At 48.1% G+C, this 26,237-nt stretch overlaps 1 protein-coding gene across 11 annotated transcripts in view; it reads right to left on the reverse strand.

Annotated features, from left to right (window-relative positions):
* LDLRAP1 (low density lipoprotein receptor adaptor protein 1) overlaps positions 1-26,237 on the reverse strand; it is a 60,761-nt gene that overhangs the window by 11,802 nt on the left and 22,722 nt on the right. For 2 of the 11 annotated variants that reach the window (XM_044997564.1, XM_044997561.1), the window contains exons 4-9: positions 25,088-25,202; positions 20,240-20,312; positions 18,310-18,393; positions 15,792-15,919; positions 13,214-13,248; positions 2,117-2,240 (exon numbers count right to left, since the gene is read on the reverse strand). In XM_044997564.1, coding sequence (XP_044853499.1) covers positions 2,117-2,240; positions 13,214-13,248; positions 15,792-15,919; positions 18,310-18,393; positions 20,240-20,312; positions 25,088-25,202 — 559 coding nt within the window. Of the gene's footprint in view, positions 1-1,527; positions 2,241-8,983; positions 11,083-13,213; positions 13,249-15,791; positions 15,920-18,309; positions 18,394-20,239; positions 20,313-25,087; positions 25,203-26,237 lie in introns of those variants that run through there. The other 9 variants (XM_044997567.1, XM_044997566.1, XR_006575041.1 and 6 more) reach the window with 8 other exon arrangements.

The raw sequence follows: 26,237 nt of genomic DNA on the forward strand, positions 1-26,237 counted from the left end.
TTTTTTTAAATGTCAGAATGTTTTATTTTGACCTTTCGTTTCAAAGCCACATTTTGTTTTCAGATTTGGCAAAGTAGGGAAAAGACACCTGAAAACAGCTGAATGAAACAATTAAAAAATCATTGACTTGACCCAAAATGTCTTGACCAATTCAGAACAAAACTTTGAGGGTTTTTTTTTTAATTTGATAATTTTTTTAATTGGTTTCACTTTGCCTTAAGCCTGGATTTTTCTCATTAGATGCCCCCAAATTGGAAAAAAATAATTCCCTCAGCTCTGTGTACAAGCTCAGTATCCTTACTCCTATGTAGTAATCCCAGTGGAGACAGCAAACCAGGCTCTAATCTCAGTTACATCACTGCAAATTCACTGGATTCAAGGGAGTTATTCCAGTTTTACACTAGAGTAACCTATAGGGGTTTACTTGCACAAGCAAGGGTTACACTTCACCACTGAAGATTCCAAGATCATGCCTGAAAAAAATCTCACTCTGGCTAACAAAGCATGGTGGCAGTTCAGGGTAGCTTTTTCTAAAGGCTTGAGAAAACTCTGGATATACAGTTGTTTGCAAAAAGGAAAAAAACTATTAAAAACCCACACCTGTGGGACTGTTTCTGAAAAGCATGTGATGCCACTCCTGTAGGGAAGTGATCAGCTTGTAATAATTTAGATGTTCCTGTTGCTATGGGTACACTTTTTAGAAAAGTGACACATTCCATTATAATTTAAATTTCCAGTAACAAAAAAGCTAGCACATTAAAAATAATAAAAAAGCCAGAGACATAACTGCTTTATTTGTTACTGTCAGTTTTACTCATGCTGTGACAGTGATAAAATTGCCTGGGCTGAAGAGATTTAATACGTTCACACATTTTATTACATTAATGAGACCTAAAGCTCGTACAAATGGGCACGTAATCAGGAGGCCAAAGCCCTAACTCTCAGATGTCAGATTAAAATTCATGCCACTAAAAGGGGCAAGGGGAGGAGGGGGGGTGTATTTAAACCTAGTCCCCAATGGGCAGCAAGTGTGGGGCTGTCATGGCAGGATTCAGATGGGGACAGGGAGTGTAGACGTGCAAACTCACCCCTGCGGCAACTCCTGCTGGTAACTCAGGGAATTAGCTCAGTTTCAGCTCCGAAGCGCCCTCTGCAGGCCGATGATCTGCCTGTCGTCTGGCCCCGGTGTCCCTTCCAGGACCCGGTGCCCTTTTACCTGAGGTGCTGCCCCCTGCCAGTAACCCCTTGCTCTCAGGGTCTCCCCTCCCCGGGGAACCCCCACCCACTATCCCCACCTCACCTCAGTATACAGCTACTGCCAGTCATCGTCTAGCCCCCACACCCCGGGGCAGACTGCAGTATCAGCCTACTCAGCACTGGCAAGGGTGGGGTTTAGACTTGCTGCCTTGGCCTACCCCTGGGCTGCCCTCTGCACCCCCTCAGTACCTTTAAGCCCCAATGCTAGGCCGCAACCTGGGGCTATCCAGGCTGGAGCTCCCCAGCCCTGCTCCACTCAGGTACCCTGTCTCTAGCTCCCTGAGCCAGGCCCATCTCCCTCTACAAACAGAGAGAGACTGTCTGGGCTCCTGGCTCACTGCCTCTTGTAGGGGCCAGCTGGGCCTGATTGGGACCTGGCCACAGCTGAGCTTTCTCCCAATCAGCTCAGGCTTCTTGCCCCCAGCCACAGCCCTCTCCTGGGCTGTTTTAAGCCCTTCAAGGCAGGAGCAGGGGACCACCCTGCTACAGGGAGGTACAAAAGTGTAGCTGGAATTGGAATTGCTTTTTGGAAAGCAGCGTAATCACTAGTGGGAAGTGAGGTCGTTGCTGGAAGTGGATTTACCACAGATGTGACCACGGTGAGCCAAGTCGGACACTCCATCTGCAGCTAGCACTGTAAAACCAGCTGCCACTGCGTTGCAGTGTTCTCTCTTTAGGAAAACCCATCACTTCCTGAAGAGGAGTAGGGGGCAAAGGCCAAGCTAGGGAGGTGTGAACTGGCCTCTCCAGTGTTCTTCACTGCCTCAACTTTCATCAGAAGCATGAGGCTCTAGCTGTTATCTTTGCAAAGAAACTCTTGCCAAGGTGACCCCAGTGTAACCAACGCAGAGATACCTGCCAGAACATGCAGAATGCCCGGAACAATATCTGAGAGGCGTGAAGTGATCCATCCATTTCTAGGGGTGTGGTCAGATGCCCACGGTAACTTTAAAACACTGCACGCAATCACCCTACGTGACAGCCTGAAAGAAAGGAGAGGACGTACATTATGAAAAGCTGTACAACCTGCTCTGAACAATGAACCACAGATTAGGCCTTTTACTACCACAGAGCAGGGGGCTCAGATGTCAAGGGTTTTGGGGGGGAAAACACGGCCCTCTACATTCTAATTTGAAGGACACAAGAGACCATTTCTTGGACAGCACCTGCCAGTTCCTCAGTCACTGTTTAGAAGAAACATTACATTTATATACATTTTTAAACCCTATAACATAGTAACAAGCTGGCTGAAACGGCTGGTCAGTCCTGTACCTGGCCTGAGTGATACGTAGCACTTCACCTGCCTCTATCTCAATTAACAGATCTTCCCGGGAGGTGAAGAGACATTTGCTGAAGACACTCAGACTGGTCAAAGCAGCACTAGCTAACAGTAACTATTGCTTTGCCTTCCTTGATCTGATCCCCCTGTGAGGAAAGAGGTATGGAGGAGGTCAAAGCTGTAAAGAGATGCTGCGTTCAGGCTTTTGGGTGGGTGCCTTGTTAGAAGAGTTTGGCCAGGAAACTTGCTTCAGCACCTGAATGCAAGGTACCTGCCAAGCCTAGCTAAGCTACAGCTGGCGATACTCCGTACACAGGCTCCCCAGCTAGCTTGAGCCAAAGCCCACTGCAGTCAATAGGAATCTTTCCAATGAGCTTATGGAATTTGACTCAGATCCTTGATCATCATTTTTCTTCCACAAGGAGTGGATACCGGCCAGATAAGTGATAAATGACAAGTGTTAGCAAGCATGTGTTACACCAGTACTTCCTCAGGTTAACGTTTCTGAGCCTGGATCTTTGCTGATCTCTTTCCTCCTTTGGTGGAGGAGGGACACAACCCCAAAGATTCTGATGCAGTCACACCAAGTTAATTATAATTAGCCTAAACTTACTTTTACCCCGGGGGGTGGGGGTGGGGGACAGACGGACAAGTCTTCTTCCTGAAAATAGAGCAGTCACCGATTTGACATGAAATATGCACATTGGGTCTTACAGACACTAGCTTATGCCACATGAATCTCCAAGAGCTTTGCCAACAAGCACTCAAATACTGTGGCGATGAGTAAGGCATAAGAACCCGAACAGGACACAAGTCTCTGCTTCCATCTTCCAGCCGAGGCTGTAAATGGTGCTCTGTTTAATACACTGCAGACGAGCTCCATGTGTCCTCCCCCTCTCACTCCCGTATCTACAATTTTGGCTTCACTGCAGTTCTCAGTAAGCTGTACCTTTCTGTCCTACACATTCACAGTAGCAGCTTGACCAGCTTATGATTCTCTCACAAGGCTTCCTCTTCCTACAGCTTTTAATAGTTGGACGACCTCTCTTCCTTTTGCAAGCCTAATATTTCCTCCTCACTCCAATCCAGCAGGAGGCCTCAGTCTGATATGCCCAGTCACACCTTCCTTCTGCCACGTGGTTTCCAGTGAACCAGATTGACTTGTCAAGTTGGCTTTTCTCCTTCCGCTATCTGCCCTGTATCTGTCTATTGCAAGACTGACAGCTCTTGGGAGCAGGGATGCTTGAGTATTTGAAAGACATCTAGCACGTAGGAGATGTTACTGTGACTAGAGTTTGATGGAAATGCAGCTCAGTTACATTGGCAAAAATGAAACACGAATTGGAGCCAGAAAGAACAGAGGCAGGTGGAGGAGAGCCAGTTGAAATTTTTCCCCTCAATAGAAAAACAAAAAAAAACCTCCACATGCAACCCCTTGGGAATTTCATCAAAAATAAAGCTTTGGTTGTCAAAAGTACTCAAGGTGGGGTTTTTTTTTTTAAGTTTTTGGTTGCTACAAAGACATCTTCCCCCACCCCAAATTTGGACTGAAAAAAATCTTATGGCAAAAAATTTCGTAGGGGAAAAACATACGTAAATTGCTGATCATTTCTAAGATGGAGACACACACAGGGACATGCTCAGTTGATTTTATTGTGAGTGGAGGGCACATACAGTTCTGTATGGACTTAACACACAGGGGATTTTTCCTCCTGCAGCTGAATCCAGGATGGGAAGAAGCCTTTCACTATCTCTCTAGAACATGTGCAGCTCCACAGTCACCTGCCAAGGGAAGCTTTGGAAAAGCAGACTGCTAATGCTGGTTTTTTTCCTAGCGTCTCTTCCTGCAATACCTTCTCATGCTGTTAAGTGCTGGAGTTTGGATGGCATTCAAAAGAAGACACGCTCTTGGAAAAAATGTCACGTCAGCAGTTGCTTACTGACCCCTGGTTAGTTTCTCGTGGGACTCCCCCTTTCTCTGATCCAGGTAGGAATCTTTCAGCAAGCATAGCCTTTGCAAAGCATTTTGTTCCAGTTCAGTTCCCACTGGCTCCAAGAAGCGAGGGCCTGTCGGTGGGGTCTGGCAGCTTACTATTGTTGCAGACCTTAGTCACGCAAAGCTGGAATGTAACAGCAGAAAAGATCAGTGCTCAACCCAAGTCCCCCACCTCCTACACTACCCCACACCCTGTCACAAAGCACACACATTGCTTTACGAGTTAGGTCATTTCTTCCCTCAGCTTGTTTCGCAAAGTAAAAAAAAAGAGCACACACCCCTCCTCCCCCCAAAACACCTTGAATGGCAGCTACGTTCCAGGCGCTCCAGGGCTAGCTATAAAGAAAATACACTTCTCAGAAGCTCTGATTAAACATTGCTCTTTTCATTTGTAGTTTTTAAAAACATATGGTCTGGATCAGATCACCATAGCCCGCAGCTCTCTCATCCATATCGTGAATTTACAAATTCACTTTAGCTTTCAGCACTCCAGAAAGCAGAGCGGGGAAAAAAAATAAAATAAAACTTAAGACCTCAGCATCTGCGATGCTAAAAGTTTTGGCCATGAACAAGACAATTTTATGCCAGTCTGTAACACCTACCATCAAAGGATCACAAAACACTTGACTGACATCAATGAATTGTCTCTCACAGCTTCTTTGTGAAGTTGGCATTGCTCCCATTATACAGATGGAGGTTGTGGCAGATCTGGGAAGAGAACCCAGACATCATGGTTCTGTGGCTGAGGCACTAAACCATGCTTCCTCTTAGACAGAAGGTATAGCCTTACTCAGTGCTTAGTGATCTGAAACAAGTGGGGGGTTTTGAGGGGGAGGGGGGCAGTCCTATCATATTCTGGGAGCAGCAGCTTTGGCAAGACAGCACTTGAAAGCATCCTGGGTTGAATAAAGTTGTTTTCGGGTCCGATCTGTGACCCCTTTTGGACACCCTCCCACACACTTTAAGCACTAACCTTATCCCCAGCTGTAGACAGAGTTACAGGCTGTTTGGGGACATGGATATAAAATATTCTGAAAGAAAAGGGCAAAAAATTAAGTCAGCCAGTTTTGCAGACACATAAAAGCCTGACCATTACTCAGAGGGATTCATTTAACATTGTGTGGGGGTTGGACATAGCGAAGCACAATAGATTTAGAAGATCTTAAGTACAGAGTATTTTGTCCGAGTCAGACAAGGTTACGCCAGCCGCTAAAGAAGCTGACGACCTACAGTCCAGCTCGGGCTGCCTGCAGGTTTCTTTACCTACTCAGAAGTTCTGCGGCAAGAGATTGAAGATCCATTTATACTTAGCTTCCTTGTTCATATCTGCCAACATCTGCAGGATGCCTCAAGTCATTAAGCCTTCTGTGCCGTTAGTTCCAGCCCACAGCGACAAACCCGGCACTTCAGAAGCACAGCTGTACCAGGCACTTAAAGCCCAACCATCACTTCAGCAGGGAGGAGGAGAAGGAATTTTTCTCATCTTCATTGCAGACAAGCTCCCTCACCCCTAAACACTTAACAGACTGCACCAAGCATTAGACAGTGCACGGGGCTAGCTGGCTTAGCCCATGATTTGCAGCAGCAGCTTGGGATAGTGCATAGCCGTTTGCCACTAAAATTGGCGTGAACCTGCTCGCAAGAGCTCCCTGCATATCTGAGCTAAGTTTGCTTTGTGCTGAAGATTCGCTGCCCGACATGCACGCAAGACTGAGGCTGTAAAGTCAGACTCAGGCTCCGTCTATTCTGTGCCGCTGGGAGGTGTCCCACGCAGCTGCCTCTTTGCCGGCAGGCGAGAACTCGCCTGCTGGCAAAACAAAACCACCCCCAGCGAGTCGTCCACACCGGCACTTTTCGTCAGTAAAACTTTGGTTGGTCAGGGTGTGGGTTCCCCCTCCCCCGCCCCCCACTCCTGACCAACAAAAGTGAAGTGTAGATAGAGCATCAGCCATTTTATTTGGGGGTGGGGCGGGAAAAAGGGTGTCCAGGGTTACTGCCCCTTTATGATTCCAACCTGTTTCTCTGTAACTAGCCCCAGGCGTCTCTGCTGCCCAGGCCCTGACAGGCTCCTTTCACTCCTGAAAGGAAAATAAGGAGTCAAATCTTATCTGAGAGCAGCTGGAGCAGAGAGAAAACAGGCCGGTCTGGAGTTCTCCTCCCTTGGCTGTCAGGCTGGCACTGGCAAGCACCTGGCTCCACTCCTCCTCTTCCTTCAGGGACTCCCTCAGCCTGTTTGCCTCCCCTGCTGGTTTAAATACCTGCCCTGCAGAGTCCAGGAGGAAACTCTTGTTCCAATCAGCAGACAAAGCCTCCTTGCAGGGAATTAACCCCTTCCTTTCCTGCTCTGGTGGGGGAGATGTACACCCCCCCACACACACACACACCTATCACCCCAGCCTGGGCTGGAGACTTGGCCAGACACATGGTGCTGGCCTTTCCTCTGTGCTTCCACCTCTTAGGATGCATTAAAAGAAGCTAGCACGAGTAATCTATGTGGAAGAGCAATGACAGTGCCTTAAGAACGTTATTCGGGGCTAGTGAAAGAGGGGGTGAATAGGACAGAAGGGGGGTGGGGGGAGACCCATACTCTAGGAAATGGAAATTAGAATCCGCTGGAGGAGAGGAATTGCTCCAGCTCTTCTGTCGACTAGTGTCTTAGAATTCAGTGGCTATAGTACAAGCCACCTAGCTTAGAGAGATGTGCTCAGCCAGCCATTACAGAATAGCCACCAAATCAGCAGCTCAGACTGCCCACCTGGCGAGCACAGGCAGACGTTCTCATAGTAATAGCGAGACATGAGCGTATCGCACCAGATCTGCAGCAGGACAACTAGCTAAACGGTGCAACACACTCACCTAGGGAGGGGTGGGGGTGGGGGAGAAGTACAACTGCTCCCCACAATGCATTCGGCTTCCTAAATGGTTTTAAAAATGGGAGCAAAGGAGACAGTTTTACACAGCTGAAGGAAAACGGATTCGTAACATTTCTACACAGACACGCAAAAGGTCACATCAGAATTGACAGATCAATTTGTTCCTTGGCACCTTTATCAGTTATGCATGAAAGACCAGACAGGATACTTAGTATTCATAATTTGAGACATATCCTTAGACTGGAACAGCCAATTTAAATAGTTGGGGGAGCGGAGGGGGGGAGAGAACTTATGGAATTTTTGTTAGTTTGACACTGATGAAAGGAATCTTTGTAAACTCCGATCCACTCAGCATTCAGTACCAGACTGGCTCAGGGTTACATTTCGAGAACATTCCATTGCTCATGGTTTACTAAATCTATTTGTCAACATCCTAAAATGAATTTCTATATTTGCCCTTCAAGAGGCGATTTTTAGCTAAGTGATTAAATGTTAGCCCAGGAGACTGCCTCCAAAGCTTGCAGAAAAGTGAGGTAGAATAAACAAAAAACTTCAGGGCTAAGAAAAGCGTCTTTTCAATTCAGATTTGAAGAGGCAACAGTAAAAATTAGCTATCGCCTCTCATGGAAGGGTCTAAGAAATTATTGCAAATTAGAGGTTTCAGAGTAGCAGCCGTGTTAGTCTGTATCTGCAAAAAGAACAGGAGGACTTGTGGCACCTTGGAGACTAACACATTTATTTGAGTATAAGCTTTCGTGGGCTACAGCCCACTTCATTGGATGCATGCAGTGGAAAATACAGTAGGAAGATATATACACATACACAGAGAACATGAAACAATGGGTGTTACCATACACACTCTAATGACAAAAGAACAGGAGTACCTCCTGTTCTTTTTGCGGATACAGACTAACAGGGCTGCTACTCTGAAACTCTAATGAGAGTGATCAGTTAAGGTGAGCTATTACCAGCAGGAGAGAAAAAAAAAACTTTTTGTAGTGGTAATGAAAATGGTCCATTTGCAGCAGTTGACAAGAAGTTGTGAAGTGGGGGGGCGAATAAACATGGGAAAATAGTTTTACTTTGTGTATTTCATTGTACACAGGCGTTTACTTTTATTTTTCCCTGGTGGGGGTGCTTCCCACCCTGAGGCCCTGCCCCACTCTGCCCCTTTCCCTGCAGCCTTGCCCCACCTCTTCCCACCCCCCTCTCTGCCTCCCCAGTCACCCACCCCCCAAGCACCTCCCACTCCATGGCCTGCCAAAAGCCCAGCACAGCATGTGAAAGAACTGATGATTCTGACCTGGGGGCTGACTCAAAGCACATCACTTAAGCATGTGCTTGTCAGAGAGTTAGCCAGCTGATTACAAGACGACTCCAGCAATCACTCCTCCACAGGTAGGCCGCTATGAAGAGACTGATCAAGACATGCATTCTACAAGTGTTACATACGCTGGTAGTTTCTGGTCATTTACTGTCCATTAGATGTGGGAGGGAGAAGGCAAGTGTTGCATGTGAGAAGCAGTGAAAAGCTAATTTTTCTTGCCACCATGTTTGCACATTAAAGCCGTCCATCACTGGTACTCAAAAAGGAAGAACTTTATTAGTACAGATATTTTTTACAGCAAAGAAGACTATGTACATATATGCAGAATACTATATCTAAGTATATACTCCAAGGATCTCTAGAAAAAGAGAAATTAATGTATACCTGAATCCTCATGGTTCATGCAACAAAAAATTCTTTTAGGAGAAGAAAAAAAAATCACAACTCTCCAAGGAATCAGAGAGCAGGGTGCTTGCCTACAGCAAGCTTTGCTTAATCTGGGGGCTGTTTATACAATCGACATACAGTAGATATACAAAACTTCAGTGTGCAACTCCTCTATTTGCAAGAGATTAGTGCCACCGGTGAGACCAAACAAGATGCAAGATTGCTTTTGCAGGCGAAAGGGGCATCAAGATTTTATAGGAGACATGATGAGTCAGCTTCACAGCTCCCTCCTATCATATCACAGTACCCTTTATAAAATGCATCGTCTGTAAGTTAAGAGTCATTCAGCTGTTTCCTAATACAATTATTTTCTCTCCCCTGAGAGATTTATTTATTTTTACTTTGTACGTTAGGAGACTTATAAAAAGCCAAATTCATTCCCCACATAGTGTTTCAGAACTGAGTTACAAATCTATAAAACAGATTAGTATATTCCTCACAAGGCCACAAACACTGTGTCCGTGCACTCATTAAGTTTAATCTTTTAATTAGCATAATCCTTATATCACCATTATTTATTTTCAAATCTTGAAGTACAGGAGATTAAGGAGTGGCATTTTTCTTTCAGCTTCTCAGGAGGTGTAGGTCTTGGAAGGATAATCATCAAACTAGCATACAGGGGATTTTTTTTTTCTTGGAAGAACATCCAGGTAAATATTGGTTTCACTTAATCCAATTCTGCCTCAGTCTACTAAGTGGCTCCACTACAGAGAGATTGGTACGGAGACCAGTTAGAGGTGTACACAGTAAGAGGCAGCCAGGGTTTAAGCATCAACCTATTATGCAACTGGTTCAATCCAACCTGCAATTTTCAATGTACAATCAAAAGCCAAGTGTTACCAGAGAACCCTTTTATGACCACCAGTGCGACTGAAGTCTTCAGATTTAGCGCCACAGTGACAAAAATATTACAAAGCGTGAGAAGTTGGTTGTGAGATACAGCCCTGCAATATTGCGATGGTTTTTGGATCAGTAGCTTCTGGGTGAGAAGAGAGGCTACAGACGAACACCCAGCTTGTTTTGACATTTTGGGCCATACTTTCAGTTCCGGCTTTTAAAGTGAAAAGCTCCGACTCTTTTGGGTAACTCCAACCTGAAAGCTAGCCAAGTGTCAGACACCCCATTACTGATGGCTGACAGCTATGGGGCTTTATCACAGACATTCACGAGGAAAATAAAACCTGTTACCTCTGATTTTAATACTGCTATCAGCTGTTGTTCTCTCCCTCCCCGTTGATCAAGAAGGTGAAATGCAAGAAGACAACTGCAGAACTGGAGTTGTTTTAAAAGCAAAGGATGAGTAACAGTTGGGCTTACAAAATTGCAATTATATGTTCAGGAGTTTAGAAAAATTATGTACATGCTAAAGAGTCTTTGGTGCTGGATAGTCATTTTCAGAAGACAGCAAGCTCTGCCGAATACTCTTTCATCAGTATATTGCCATCTAAGACTGTACACGTTACATTGCTGGATCCTATACAAAATTAACTTCCATGATATATGTAAACTGTAACGGTTAGTGAATAAATATATTCAAGAGCATCTCATTGTTTAGATAAAAAGCAAGGTTAAAAAAAATGGATTAAATGTCTAAAGCTTTGGTCTAAGCAGTTGTTGGGGTGATAACAGCATCTGTAAGAATGGTGAGACCTACCCTTCAAGAAATCCCTCCAGATCTTCACCCAGAAGGGTTCGCATTCAGTCCTTTTATTTTTAGTGGTTACTCTATTGCAAACTGTTCGGTGGAGGAGGAGCTCTTCAGAACCCAAACAGGTCATCTTTCTCCACCGCATTCGAATCGATTTTGTCCCAGTCTACAGGCGAGAGGGTTTCCGCACTCTGGATATCTTGAGCTGTCAGGCCAGTGTCCAGGACATGAGGGTTAGTTCTGGACTGAGCAAGTCTGAGAAGAAAGATCAGCTGATCACCTTTATCCACAAGGAAGGTGTTTATAGCCACTATACTTCCCACATCTATGCTGTTATATGCAGAGCTTCATACTTCAACATCCTTCCTACAGCTTGTAAAGAAATGCTCCTAAATAGGGAAAGAGCTGATCTTTGCAGCTCTCTGAAGCTTGATGCCTGCTTCTCTGCTGGCTGATCAGAGTTTCACCTTAAAGACAGTCTACATTTGCGATGAGGGCTCCCTTTACATTATAGGCCTGGCAAAATGCTGTCTTCTTCCTCCTAAGCTAGCACTGACTGGTGCCTTGTTAGCAGGGACCTTATCTCAATTAAAAGAACGCACTGACCAAAGCAGCCTCACCAAAAGAAATGTCTAAATTTTCACCATTCCAGGAATACCTGAGCAAGCAGCCAGTACGTAATTTACTGCCATCCACAATCATTCCAACAGCTCACAGCAGCACCCCTGATTCTCAGAAGCCTGCTCTAAAATTTTACTCTTCAGAAAAAAAAATAGTATTTTGAGGCTGTGTTCAGATCTGAAGTGGTAATGGTGGTCTGCCTGTAGGGTCATTTTGAACAGGATCTTTCATCCCAGATGTTCATGAAAGTTAAAGCCCCACCTTTTTGTAGTTATCTTACTAAATTTCATACGTACAAGCCTAATAGTTCAGTGCCAACTCTCCCTTGCACAAAAGATATTTAGAGTTTATATAAAAGATCTTAGACTACCAACTCAAATTTGACCCCAAATATTTTATACATATTTAAAAAACAAACAAAAACACAACAAAAGCCAAACCAAAACCACAATGATGCTTTTAAAAGAAAGACCAACGGAAAGAAGTTCTCACGATTGGCTAAATGCCATTGGGAACAGATTAATAAATGTGCTCCTGCCGCATTTGCAGCCTAACCATTGTGACAGGTATAGTGAAACTGACAATTCCATGTCCATACTGGGGGGACTGGAGATAGTGATTAGTAAAATTTGATTATTAAAGTTCAGTTGTAAGTAGTCCAACATGTTCTTTAGTAACACAGGTGAGGAAACGGGGTTGGAGTAGGATTTAAGTTGACAGCATCCCTTTAATGATTTAGGAATGATTTGCAACGTCTCCTTCCACAATGAACACCGGAGGTAAGGAAAGCGAGCCTTCCACCTTAAGCCTCGTATACTCACTTTTTTTGCACTATAAGCTGAACTAACCTTATCTACTGTAAGTATGGTTCAAATAGGTAGATATCAGGGATTTGCTCTGTAACCAAGTTGCGTTTGTTACAGCAATACAAGGATTCGAACATAGATAACCCCTTGGTTAGGTGATGAACTAGATCTGAGTTAGAGAGTCTTACCCCTTGGTTACATGTTTGCAGTTCCTCTGGGGAATGGCAGCGTAAATACTATTTTAGTGTTACACTAACATGGGGGAGGAGCAGGAAAGCGGCAAGTCAAAAGTGCAAGAAGATGAGACCAAGATCTCTCCTGCTAGCATGGGGACTAGACACTGCCAGCTGAGCGAATAGCACAGGGGTCGGCAACCTTTCCGAAGTGCTGGGCCGAGTCTTCATTTATTCACTCGAATTTAAGGTTCCGCGTGCCAGTCATACATTTTAATGTTTTTAGATGGTCTCTTTCTATAAGTCTATAATACATAACTAAACTATTGTTGTATGGAAATAAGGTTTTAAAAATGTTTAAGAAGCTTCGTTTAAAATGAAATAAAAATGCAGAGGCCCCCCCACCCCCACCAGGACCCGGGAAGTGTGAGTGCCACTGAAAATCAGCTCATGTGCCGCCTTTGGCACATGTGCCATAGGTTGCCTACCCCTGGATTAGCATATCCCTTCCAGTAAGAGGAGACACTATCCCCATGCTATGTTTGGGGAATTAGATTCCCCCATCACACACACCTATCTCCATCCTTAAAAGGTTAGTCAAATATTTTGACTATTGGCCAGCCTCCAAGTCTATCTTTCAATTAAGAGCTGAAGCACTGGTTGGGTTGCTCCCCGGGTCAGATCACAGGAGCGGATTAGATTAGAAGCATCATTAAAACTAGTCGTAGTCAGGTCTCTTGGGTTGGTCCCTAGTGCCATAAACTTGTAAAGAGTTATTAGAATTACCTTGAAAATGCCTCCTCGAGCCCGTCATCCATTTCCTTTATTAAGGGAGAGAGAGAGAGAGAGAAAAAGAGAGGTAGTTGCTAAGCTAGTGTGCAAGTGTATTTAAAGAGCTGGCTCAACTTCCCTTTGGCGTGGGTACAGCATCATCTAGTGCCTAGAGCAGGGGTGGGCGAGCTACAGCCCGCGGGACCATCCTGCCTGGCCCCCAAGCCCCTGGCCCAGGAGGCTCGCCCCGGCCCCTCCTCCACTGTTCCCCCTCACCCTCACCCTCAGCTCGCTTGCTCCACCGCCGGCGCAATGCTCTGGGCAGCGGGGACGTGAACTCCTGGGGCGGGGCAGCTGCAGAGCCCGGCCTGACTCGGTCTCTGAGCTGCGTGGTGGCAGTGGCGGCATGGCCTGGCTCCAGCCAGGCAGCACGGCTGTAGCACCGCCAGCCACCGGTGCTCCAGGCAGCACGGGCAGGGGGCGGGGGGTTGGATAGAGGGCAGAGGAGTTCGGGGTGGTTGTCAGGGGGTGGGGGGGTTGGATGGTGGTTGGGGGGAAATAGGGGGTTGAATGGGGGCAGGAGTCCCCGGGGGGGGCAGTCAGGAAGGAGGGGGGTTGAATGGGGCGGCAGGGGTTCTGGGGACAGTCAGGGGACAGGGAGTGGGGGTGTATGTGTATGGGGCAGGGGTCCCAGAGGGGCCATCAGGGAACGGGGGGGGGGGGAGGGAGGGTTGGATGGGGCAGGAGTCCACGGGGGGGGGGCAGATAGGAGGTGGGGACCAGGCCATGACCCCCTCCCCTAACCAGCCCTCCACACAATTTATGAAACCCGATGCGGCCCTCAGGCCAAAAAGTTTGCCCGTCCCTGGCCTACAGCAACACTGGTATCAGGGGCTGAGATGCTGCAGGTGTTTTGCAAAGAGCAAGGACCTAACACAGCTTGAGGGATTCTGTTCCACCCACCCCCGCATCCATTTCCAGCGTCTCTCCTCCCCCTCCCCACCAGCAGCAATCCCCTCCCTGCACCAGTGAGGCCTGATCCAAAGCCCAGTGGAATCGCCCTCCCTGATCCCAAGCCTTCCAAAATTAAGCATCCACACAACCCCCCTCACCCGCCCAACCAAGTTAACTTCAGGTCGCAGAAAGCTGTACAGTGCCAGGCACTGCTATTGCCTCATCCCTTTCCAAGGCCTCCTGATGATTTTCTGCAGTGGATTTTGTTGGGAAAGGGGTTGCCTTTTTATCTGTGTACTGCCGCTTTAAATTTCTCACCACTGCTGCTAGGTAAAAATTCACTGCTGCAGGGAGGGACAGCCCAAGGCTATGCCCAGCTTAAGCCCTCAAAACAAGCCTAATCCTTGCACTGTCCCCTCTGCGCAGGGGTGAGTTTCACCCTGAGAGCAGCCACTTTGTTCCAAGTTCAGATGCTGAGATTCCGGCATGTGCTTCTCACAAGAGCCTACTTTTGTTCCCTCAACGCAACACAAAAATGTTGTTCTGGCTGGAAGCATCGGTTCGCTCTTTGCATACAGACGCTTTCCCCAGCGCTGGGAACGAAAAGCAGATCACTCCTTAGATTTTAGGACTGGCCAAGCTGGCTGATTGCATTCACCATTTCAAGCTCACAAGGTGCAAAGTGCAGCAGATACAGCAGACCCAGCTCAGCGGGATGCTTTCCGCAAAGGACCTATTTCATCTGGAACTTTGTGACGAGAAAATTATATGTAAAGAGCTACGGGGCAGTGTTTCTTGAAGAACTGCTGGTGTGCTTCCTTTTCATACCTCTCCTCTTTGGAGAATGTCCATGAACAGTATTTGACTATTACTGAATGGGGGATGGGGCGGGGGGGTTGTTTTAATTGAAAGATTATATTGAGAGTTATGCAAAAGGAGGAGGTTGGCTAAGATCTCTCCAGGATTTACTGTGATATTAAAGCTGTTGAGATGAACAGGTGATACTCTTAATTTGGCCTGAACGCTTGGGTTCAGACAGGCAGTCTCTGGAAGCTAAGCCCCTTGGCTAAAGAGGCCCCATCACTGCTCCACAATTCAGCAGATTTCAACTACTGCAGTGGGAGATGAGGAGGTAGTTTGAGATAGTGGGTCTCAGACTAGCCAGGATTTGACAAGTAATAGATTGCACGGCTAGAGTACGGGCGTAACCCACATCAGCGTGCTCAGCAGCTACAGACTGGTGCCTCTGTCTGAAGACTAGACATCCAAGTATGTGACAAAGCACATAGAGAAGTGCCCAAGCATCTGAAATGTGGGTTTGTGAAACAAGTTTACAAGCTCTCCTGAAAATCCCAGGTCTTCCAAAGGAGGAATTAGGCACCCAAATCAAACTCCAGGCCCCCACTGGAAGCAAACTTGATGGGACACCTTTGAAAATCCCAGCATGAACGGCTGAGTAGCCTGGAAGTTCTCCTCCCAATTGCTAAGGCTTTGGTTACGAGGTAGGCCCAGAATGAAGACAACCCCCCAGCCCCAATGGAGGATGTCGTGACCAACAGAAAATGAAGCTTCACCTTCCCCCAGCATCACATTCCTCCCTCTTTTCAGCAGGAACAGCTAGCGCCCCCAGTACGCTTACCCAGACTACGTTGTTATTCTCAGATGAGAAGTTTGGACCCAACTCATCTACGTGTGCGGCGTTTGTGCTGACGGGCAGGGGAGATCTGGCAGCATCTCCGAAGTCCAACAGGTTCCCCGTGGCAACTGCTGTGTGAACAGAGCAAAAAAGGTTACCTGGAAAAACAGGTTACAGAGGGATTCTTTCCCTCCAGTTTCTACAATGAAGAGTTTTGCAGTTCTCTTTCCCTACCCTCCTCACCCCAATAAGAGGGATATGTACACTTCCTACTGGGCTCGGCTGCCACCACGGATCTGCTTTACGTTAACCGGTAGAAAGTCCTTCTCCAACCTCCCACATCAGGGCCAGGATAGTGCTAGGCACTGTACAAGCCTCTGGGCAGGGACTGTAAAATCTTATGCGCCAAGTAGACAAGAGAGCGGGAAGGGAAAGAGGCCCAGATGAGTTAAGTGATTTCCCCAGGGTGACACGGCAGGGAACAGAACCTTGCCCAATGGACCACACTGCCGCCACCGTCTTGATCTATGCTACGCTAGCAGGACAGAATGATTGCTGGGCTGAGCATTGCATTATCAAAGCCCCTCTGGGGAAAAAAAAGCCAGGAGCCTCATTTTTACCGCAGGACACCCTGGATTAGGCGGTAAAGCAGACTGGAAGACTTGCCGCGGCTTTGTTTAAGCATGGCATTAAATATGAAGTGGGAATAGCACAGACTGCACATTGTCCCCTAGGTTCTTTTGATATTAATGTTATTGCAGCCCATAACTACATTCAGTTTAATACCACACACACTGTCATTCAAGTGTACATTTGCATCATAGGACTATTGGGGGAGGTTTTGGTAACCAGGCAAAGGGTAGGTGGGTGTTTGTTTTTTTCCTGTCTTAAACTGCCACATTAACTGAATGTTTGCTGCTCAAGTTAGTCAGTTTGCTAGCTGGCAAGCGTCTCGTTTTATGTTTCAGAGTTAACACCTCATTGAGATGCGTGGGGCAGTTCACACCTCTCCAAGCAAGAGATTCAGGCTGCTTGCAGTCTCAGGGCTGGCCTACACCCGAGTTGTGTCATCTTAATTACATTACTCAGGGGTGTGAAAAGTTTCATGCCCTCTGCAATGCAATTAAGCCGACCACAACTGTTTTGCCTGTTCCTTTGCCAGCTTGTATCCCTCATGGCGTTCTAGCCTTCTTACTTTCTGCCATCACTTAAAAACTTTTCCTCCTGCACAGTTGGACCATCACCATGTCTACTTGCCAAGAAGTTTCCCTCCTTTCATTTGGCCACGTCCCTCCTCTCCCCCCACCCTCACTGATGTGATCATGGTCCGTTTGGTTGTAGACTTGTCTGCAAGCCTCCACCACGTCATTGTTTTGTCCCACAACTCATCTTTTGCCCATCCCCCCACCCCACTAGCCTTGACACCCCGAAGTCCATTACAAAGCAACATAATCCGCTCTCCCAGAATCACTCCATAGTCCTCCCTGTTTGTTAAATCTCTTCTTGGCAGGAAGCAGCCACTCTATGTAATGAAGTGCGCCTCCCTTTTTACAAAGTACGGATTGGCAACAATCAGGCCATGGACTCTGGCTAACGAAGACGTTCTCACCAGCTGCCCGTCTGGTTCCAAAGCATCGTACTGGAAAACAACAATTGTTTTAGCCCCTGGGTTCTCCCCCATGTCCATTGAGAGTTGCATTAATAATCAGGCACTTAGCTGGACCTACTGATAAGAAACCACTAGCTAGCTGGAATTCCTCCTCCTTGGTCTCTACTCACTGCTATCATCAGCCGCTCCCTCTTCCTCTGGACGTCTGCTCTCATAGCCTGTAATGTTCTGCCAGGATTATTCTCTCTCTATTCTTTTTTTACTACTGATCCATGCTACTGAGCCACAAATCCTCAACCTCCATAGATTCTGACCCCTTCCGTTCTGTTCCTTGTACACAGGCAATATGCAGAGACCTCCTTCTCTTCAGCGTCTCAGCTACTTCTTCCTTTCCTGGTCATGGCTCCCGCCTTCAGGGCACGTGCCCAGAATGCAGCAGCATTTACTATTTTCCGCAGCCTTCAGGTGAAGCAATTGTGTGTCACTTCCGGGGGGGAAGGGAGAGAGGAGGGAGACTAGATGGAGAGGGGACACCCTAGCATTGTATTCCTATTCTCCCCGAAGACAGATGCAGAGAGAGCCTGCGACTGTAAACGCTGCACCAAGCTGGCTGGTCAGGCCTGACGTTTCTTGGTGTGTTTTAAGTGGACTCTCTGCCAGCCAGTGAGCAGCCCTGCCTGCCTGTATCCAGGGCATTTAGAGAAGCGGGGCAGTAGAAGCCATGACTGAGGATGGCTCTCTTCACAGGTGGTTGGCCAATAACAAATCTACGCCACTGACACAAAAGTTGTTTGCTCGGCCCCAGTCTCCACATTTCTGCCGGGAGACTCGGTCAAATCCAGATGAAAAAAACCCAGTCGCTGCTCGGAGGTCTTTAGAGCCCTGAAAGCTAACAGGGTGTTCATCACTTACATGCTTTAAGGCAGGCAGGATCTTCTGAGTTTGGGCCACTTGCACCTTCTCCCTCAGAGATGGACTTTTCCCTCTTTTCTTTCTCTGTAACAAGAACGACTCTCTCATTGTCTCATAGACTTTAAGGTCAGAAGGGACCATTATGATCTAGTCTGACCTCCTGCACAACGCAGGCCACAGAATCTCACTCACCCACTCCTGTAACAAACCCCTAACCTACGTCTGAGTTATTGAAGTCTTCAAATCATGGTTTAAAGACCTCAAGGTACAGAGAATCCTCCAGCAAGTGACCCGTGCCCCATGCTGCAGAGGAAGGCGAAAAACCTCCAGGGCCTCTGCCAATCTGCCCCGGAGGAAAATTCCTTCCCGACCCCAAATATGGCGATCAGTTAAATCTTGAACATGTGGGCAAGACTCACCAGCCAGCACCCAGGAAAGAATTCTCTGTAGTAACTCAGATCCCACCCCACCTAACATCCCATCACAGACCACTGGGCCTATTTACCCGCTAATAATCAAAGATCAATGAATTGTCAAAATTAGGCTATCCCATGATACCATCCCCTCCATAAACTTATCTGTAGGCATTGGATTTCCTGAAGTGCATTTCACTAACAGAAACGGGATCTGTAGTGATCATAAGAGCTGGTTGGGAGGTTTCCAACCAGGGCATTTTCTGTCAAAGTATTTGTTTTGCCAAAATTGAAGTTTTACCACAAAAAGTTTGATTTTCCAGGGGGAGGGGATTTACTGAGGGCTCCTGGACTGACTACCTAGAAGACACACTGGCAAGCAGAAAAAAATGAAATTGACAAAAGCCTTCTAGGCAAAGAGCCTTGAGATTCTGGTTCTCCCAAAATGCAGTTTTTCTGGAAATTCCTGCCCTGTGAGAAGTTTTGCATTTGACTTTTTGGTCACAAATTAGGGCACAATTTTTCTTCCCCAGGCTGGGATTTCCATTTCCAGCCAACTTTTGTGACCACCCGCGTCCAGGGCTTCACGTACTCGGGGCAAATGTTTTCTGAGTCGCATCCTCAGGAGACGCTTGTGTTCCACTCACTCGCCAGAAGACCCAGCACCACCCAAAACACTTGGGGCCAGTTCCCCCCTCTTCTCCAGGCCCTACGTGGCCTCTCCGGTGGCAAATAAGGGCGGCATAGGAGATGAAAGTGGAAGGGATCTATGAGGGAGGGTATTTCCCCAGTGCAGGAGATGCGTAGGGCTGACACAAGTGGCCCTGAACAGCCCTGGAGGAGTGTAGGGCTTAGAGCTATAGATTTTATATATTTATTTATTGGGGGGGGCAGAGCGGGGAAGAGTAATACTCCAATTTACATGCCAAGGGATATACCAGCCCCTATAGCAGCCTAGAATCCTGGTGGCACAGACCCACAGTCATCCCAGGTGCCCTTTCTCAGCGGCACAGCACAGATTCTGCCCCACGGGTTTGGTTTCCAGATGTGCGAGCACCCCAGCTTTATTACACTGGGAGCGATGGTGCTCAGCACCTGTTGGGTGGGATGGCGAAGAACAGCCCCAGCCCCTTAATATCAAATTCTCTTTTGCACACTGGCATGGGGGGGAGAGGGACACAGGTGTCAGGCTGACTTGGAAAGAATATCTAGTTACTTTACAGCTTGTTAGGCACTCTGTATTTCACGTGCCCACCTACGGTGAAAGTAACAGGCAGAGACAAATTTACAACTAGCAGGACTCCGTACGATGTGTCAGCCGCTGATTGCAGACTCTAGACCCTGCCGTCAGAGTCACCAGAAACCTGCAGTTATGTTAGCAGCGCAGCCAGAACGCTCCTCGATCCCCCCGCCCCCCGACTTTTTTCAGTGCATACTTTAAAAGAGCACTTGAAAGGATAATAAACCCAAATTATTTCCTTGGATATATGGCAAGACACGGAGAGAGAGACACTCACCTTCCTTGGATGCTTGCCAGAACTCAAACGCTACTTTGAATGCTTGAGCTACAGTTAAGGTAACTGCCTGGGCCTGAAAGACAGTTATACAGTGCATTAGTAGGCAATTTCTCCCGTAGATTTACATCATTTGGTGGTTCTGCTGATGGATGTGAACCTGGAGCTTATGAGTACTCTGGTGCCAGGACTCTGACACCTCTTTAGAAAGAGTAATCAAACATTGATAGCAGCAAGGATTCTCTGCTCTCCACAGGACGCTGCTGAACAGAGTTGACTGCAGGCGTGTTACACCTAAGAAAACAATTATTTTCAGAGACAAGGGAAGGTGTCACGCTGACAGCTCCGGAGGCTAAAGACCCCTCTAGCCTTAATGCACACAGAGCGCCTTGCATATTGGCCCCTCCTCTGTGCCTCAATCCCGACCTGGTGGGATGACTACTATTAATCCTCTAAGATACAGTGATGGGGGCATGCAAGTAGTACAGTGATGGGGGCATGCAAGTAGTATCTGAGCGCCTCACCACACCCTTGTGAGGCAGAGCAGTGCCCCACTGTACAGATGGGGGAAACTGAGGTACAGGGGGGAGGGATAGCTTGGTGGTTTGAGCATTGGCCGGCTAAACCCAGGGTTGTGAGTTCAATCCTTGAGGGGGCCATTTAGGGATCTGGGGCAAAAATCTGTCAGGGAGGGTATTTGGTCCTGCTGTGAAGCCAGGGGACTGGACTCGATGACCTTGCAAGGTCCCTTCCAGTTCTAGGAGACAGGTATAGCTCCATATGATAATAATAATAAGAGCAGCTAAGTGACTTGCACAAGGTCATACAGGAAGCCTGTGGCAGAGCAAGGAATCAAACTTGGTTCTTTCAAATCCTGGATGAGTGCCCTAAGAATGGGACACCCCTCCGCAATTTTCAGGGGCCATCTGACTGCCAAGAAAAGTGACGGTGGTGGCTGGACTGAGTGCCACCCACTCGTTTCAGTTAAGATGCTGAATGGCTCATAATGACTTTCACTACAGATGTAGGACTGGATTCGCAGTGGCAGGTTAGTGAGCTATAGCCCATCACCAATTCCTTCCCCTCCTCCCTGTTCAAGTTGGAACAATCTCAAGTAACAGGATAAAGCGCTAGATAGTTGGGGAATGAAAGCTGGTGTCCCCCACAATCAGTTTCAGCTCTCAATGACACAGTAAGAGCTGGATGTTAATGAGCACAGAGAGATACAGGGAAGCTTTCAAAAGGCATAAAGGGTAGTTTAGGCTCCCAGCGAAGTCAGTGGGAGCCTCTCCTATCTGGAGGGGACTGTTACACCCACTTGCGCCAGCAGCAAGTTTGGCCCTCTAGGCCACACATTTTTTGTACCACTGTAACTAAGCGGGTTTCTTTCTCCACTTCCACACAGTGTAGTAACTGTCCTTGGGTGGCTTCACTTCGATAGTGCAAGAGTCTCAGGGTACGTCTACACTACCCGCCGGATTGGTGGGTAGTCTTCGATGGATCGGGGATCGATTTATCGCATCTAGACGAGCTGCGATAAATCGATCCCCGAATCGACACCCATACTCCACCTCGGCAGGAGGAGTAAGCGGAGTCGACGGGGGAGCCGCGGCAGTCGACTCGCCACCGTGAGGACAGCCAGGTAAGTCCAACTAAGATACTTCGACTTCAGCTACGCTATTCGCGTAGCTGAAGTTGTGTCTCTTAGTTCAACCCCCGTCGCCCGCTAGTGCAGCCCAGGCCTCAATGTAGCTTATTTCTCCTGAGTTTACAGAAACAAGCTACACACTGCTGTAACTGCAGCCACACCCATTCACCTGTCTGTTTCTAGACGGACAGAGCTGTACAAAGCCCCCCGCTCAGACCAGCCCTTCGAGCTATAGCAAGGCTTGCTAGGGTTGTGAGGGAGCGACGTGGGATGCTGGGGTCATGAAAGAATGAGTTCATTGAAGATTTTACATGCGGTAGCACATCAGGCACTTTTTAGACGGCTGCTAGTTTATAAGTTTGTGTTTCGAGTCGCATGCAAAATAAATCCAGCTTCCAAGACGCGGAACTTCCCTCTCCTCCAGGCTTCGGGGAAAGCGGAGAAAAAAAGTTTAATTGAGAAATAAGTTCCAAGAGCCAAGGGCTTTTGAAAAGGGAAAAAAAATCAAAACACACAAAACCCATCTCTGCCAATTAAACCTCACAAAGTAGAGGATCTCATTTGAATGTCTGAGCTATTTCCATCTTTGATGGAAGCGTGAATGCTTTATGGCAAAAACTTAAATATGGTAATTAAGTATGAAACTCCCCACAGCTGTTTACAATTTAAGCTGTCACATCTGAATCAAGTTTAATAGACCCAGCTACCGTTGAGAATTGCCCAGGAACTAAAAATATGGACTAATTATATGCCAGAACCGGGCAGCTCTACATACCGAACCCTGTGTTATGCCAGGCTCTGGTATGGCAGTATCAGTTTACCTTTTATCAGCATGGCGTTCATGCATTTTATGTGTGGACAAAGAGATTCTACTTTCTACCACCAAAGGCCTGGGAGAACTTTTTTTATTTTTTTTTATTTTGAGGAAGACGTATTGAGCTGATGTACCAAAGAGATAAGTCTTTTAGCACTGGAGAGATTTAAATTTTAATTTGCAGAGAGTCTCTTATCTTGGCAGCGCAAAGACGGGGCTGCGCTTTGCAGCCAGGAGAGAACTGGTTGCTTCCATTCCGTTCCCCGCTCCCCCAGAGAGGTGGGGGAAAGGGATGGAATATTAACACTGCCATTCATGCCTGGAGCGGCAGGGGGTGTTTGGAGCGGCAGACTGGGCCACGGTGCTAGGGGCAAAGTTTCTCTCTTCTCTGCCCCAGCCTGACCGAAAGGCGCTTGCTGCAGGGGCAATGCCATAGGAGCTGGGATGAGGAAACCTACCCCGACTCCCCCATGATGTGAGAACAGTTGTTGCTGCAGCCTCTGTTCTGATTACGCTCCCGATTCGGGGAAAAGGATGGGAATGGCAGAAATAAGGGCATGAAGCAGGCAGGGTGTCGTTTAGAGCTACAGCTCTAAAACATCCCCGCTCCCCGTGAAGCTGAGTTCCAGGGTGCAGGGGATGAGCACCCCCAGCCCTGCAGGCTTCCAGCCCCTGCATGGGTTCCTCCCTGCTGCTCTGTGTCTGGGGTAGGCATAGGTCTGGTCCCCCCATCCTACCAGAGCAGGCAGAGGAGGACACCCCCGGTTTCCTAGCACACACACTCTAAGCCCAGCCCCCCTCGACTCATTCACATCTCCACTGCAAGGTCTCTCTGGCACATCAGTCCCTGCCTCCCCATTGTGTGAGTGGAGGAGATCTAATCGCTCTCTACACCCACTCACAGCTTATGCCCAGTGACCCATTTCTCTCCCTTGCCAACTCTTAAGTGCTGGGCCTTGGCCCACGCTGTCCCAGCTCAGAAGAGCTCCCCCCTTGTGCGATACATTGAGCCGGGGGGGGGAAGGGGGGAGCAGAAGGGAGGGAGAGAAACCAAACAAAAAAACCCCAACTCTTCTGCTCAGAACAAAAACGGGCGGCTATTCCCCAGCTCTGGCGATTCTCCTTAGTAAGCGTTACGCCCTCGTGTTTCACGCCGTGCGTCACTTACAGCGCAATGGGGCTAAATTTGCCATCAAGTATATTAACAAACGTATCACGGGCTTCGATAGTGAGAGACAGAGAGCTCTTCAACAGTGAGCCACAAAGCAGGGGGGAACGTTGAGGTGAAGCAGGACACACACACACACACACACACACAGTTGAGGTGAAGCAGGAGCAGGGAACGAACACACACACACACACACACACAGTTGAGGTGAAGCAGGAGCAGGGCACACACACACACACACACACAGTTGAGGTGAAGCAGGAGCAGGGCACACACACACACACACACACACACACAGTTGAGGTGAAGCAGGAGCAGGGAACACACACACACACACACACCCCTCTCCTTTTTTAAATTCTTTCCCACCCATGGAAGAATCCAGTATTCTGGCTGCAATGGTCACCTCACCAAACACACCTACAGTCTTACTGCAGCCATGGGGAACTAGGGACAATGCAGAAATGATGCTGCCTGGCATTTCATTAAGCGAGGAAGAGGCAAGAGAATTTCGGCAGGCGGGAGGGGTTGGAGACAGTTTAGCAAATGCTACTCTTCTCCCTCCCTTTAAGATAAAGGCCCCCTTCCTACCCAGCCTGATTATTAGAAGCTTCAATTCTGCTTATCTTTAAGCATGCGACCAAGTCCCATTGACTTCAGTCAGGCTAAACACACTGAAGTATTCATGGGATCAGGGCCTTCAAGTAAATTTTCAGGCTCAACTGTCATTTTTTACTCTGCATTTTGCCTCTTTAATAGGGGACTCTCCCTTCTGAGAAAGGGAGATGGGTCCTCACCCCATGGGGCATGCAGCCTAGTGGTTAGACTAGCTGAGATCACGGCGCTCCCATAGGAAAACAGACGAAGTTGCGGGTTCTCAGCACCTCAAAGTCAAACCCAGCAAGGAATTTAAAAGTTCCTCCCAACATCAGCACCAAAGCGACGTAATAGATTAGATCTGCCCCTCCCACCAGCATGTATGAAGGTTGATTTAGCCTCACTACATCCTACGATATGCTCGGGCTGTACTGTGCTTCTGGAGACGCAGTGCGGCCGACAGCCCCGAGCCGTGTCTGCAATAGGGACGCCAATACCTACAGGCAGAGCAGTTGGCCGGATCAGGCCCTTCGATCCGTAAGCAAGGTCCCTGCCCCGAGGAGCTTAGGAAGCACTGAACCCTGCCCACCGCTCTGGTAACAGCCGTACGGACTTTCTACTGACCAGTTTCCGTTTGGGGCAGAGGAAAGCGTGACACTCCAGATTCTCGTTGTGCTGGCTCTGAGCAATGTAGGCAAACACTTTATCGTGGCTCTTGTCTGCAGTGCAGTAAGAGATCCTGAAAGTCAGAGCGAGGGACAGTTAGACAATTGGCTCATAGCAGGGTGGGGAGGACACCAGCTCGCGCACTGAACTCCGACCTAGCAGGCTGAAGGTCAGATTCAGCATGGCAGACACAGAGGGAGCATGAATACCACCACGTTCTAAGAGGCCCCGGTTGGAGATTGGGGAAACTCTTGGCCTGCATGAAGACATTTTAGGCTTCAGAACCACAACTGTGAAGGCAGCAAAGCGGGACGGAAGGGGAGCAGAGCCAGACACTGAATGATGCATTTGGTGGGGTTACAGCCTCTGAATGGGAGCCTTTACCTGTGCTCAAGGGAAAGAAGCTATTTGCCTGGGTTTTGTGATGTGCTAGTTTTTGAGCTGGGCAAGAGACACTTTGCAGTCAGGACAATCTCAGGGATATTCTCTTCTCAGCAAGGAGAGAGCCCAAGTTGTTCCAGCATCACAAATTACTCCAGAAGCTCCCCTGTGTGCGCTTCAGTCAGAGAGAGAAGCAGAGGTCGGGGACCGGGAAAGTCTGTCTGAAAGGATGAGCCTCAAACTCCAGGAGATCTGCTCTAGCAGCTGCAGGCATCCTTGAACTCAGTGGGCCATGGGGAATTCACTCAGCCTGCGGTTTGAGGGACATTCCCTCTGAGGGGCTGAGCCGGGCAGGCAGCCCTTTGCATTTCTGCACAAGGTTTTGGCCAGCAAGCAAGGTGCCCTTTGACCAGCACTGGCCAGGTGAGCAGACTAGAAATGTGCCTGTGTAGCTTCGGGGGGGCAGGATCCTCAGAATTCGGAGCGTTTCCTTCCCACCACTCCCCCGCCCGCCCCCCGTGCCGCTATTCACACAGGAATCAGCTACACCCATCTTACGTCAGTGAGTGCCACTGCGGCACGTGGCAGCTGAGTCACTGAAATGCACTGCAAGGGGCACATGCAACGGTCAGTAATTTAATCTAGCAGGCCACCGAGGATGTGCCCTCCCCACAACACAGGTTCTAAGGAAACCCTGAAGAGGATTAGAGGAAGCAAGGGGGGGCCC

The sequence above is a fragment of the Mauremys mutica genome, chromosome 23 (genome assembly GCF_020497125.1).
Source record: "Mauremys mutica isolate MM-2020 ecotype Southern chromosome 23, ASM2049712v1, whole genome shotgun sequence".
In the NCBI taxonomy this organism is placed as follows: Eukaryota; Metazoa; Chordata; order Testudines; family Geoemydidae; genus Mauremys; species Mauremys mutica.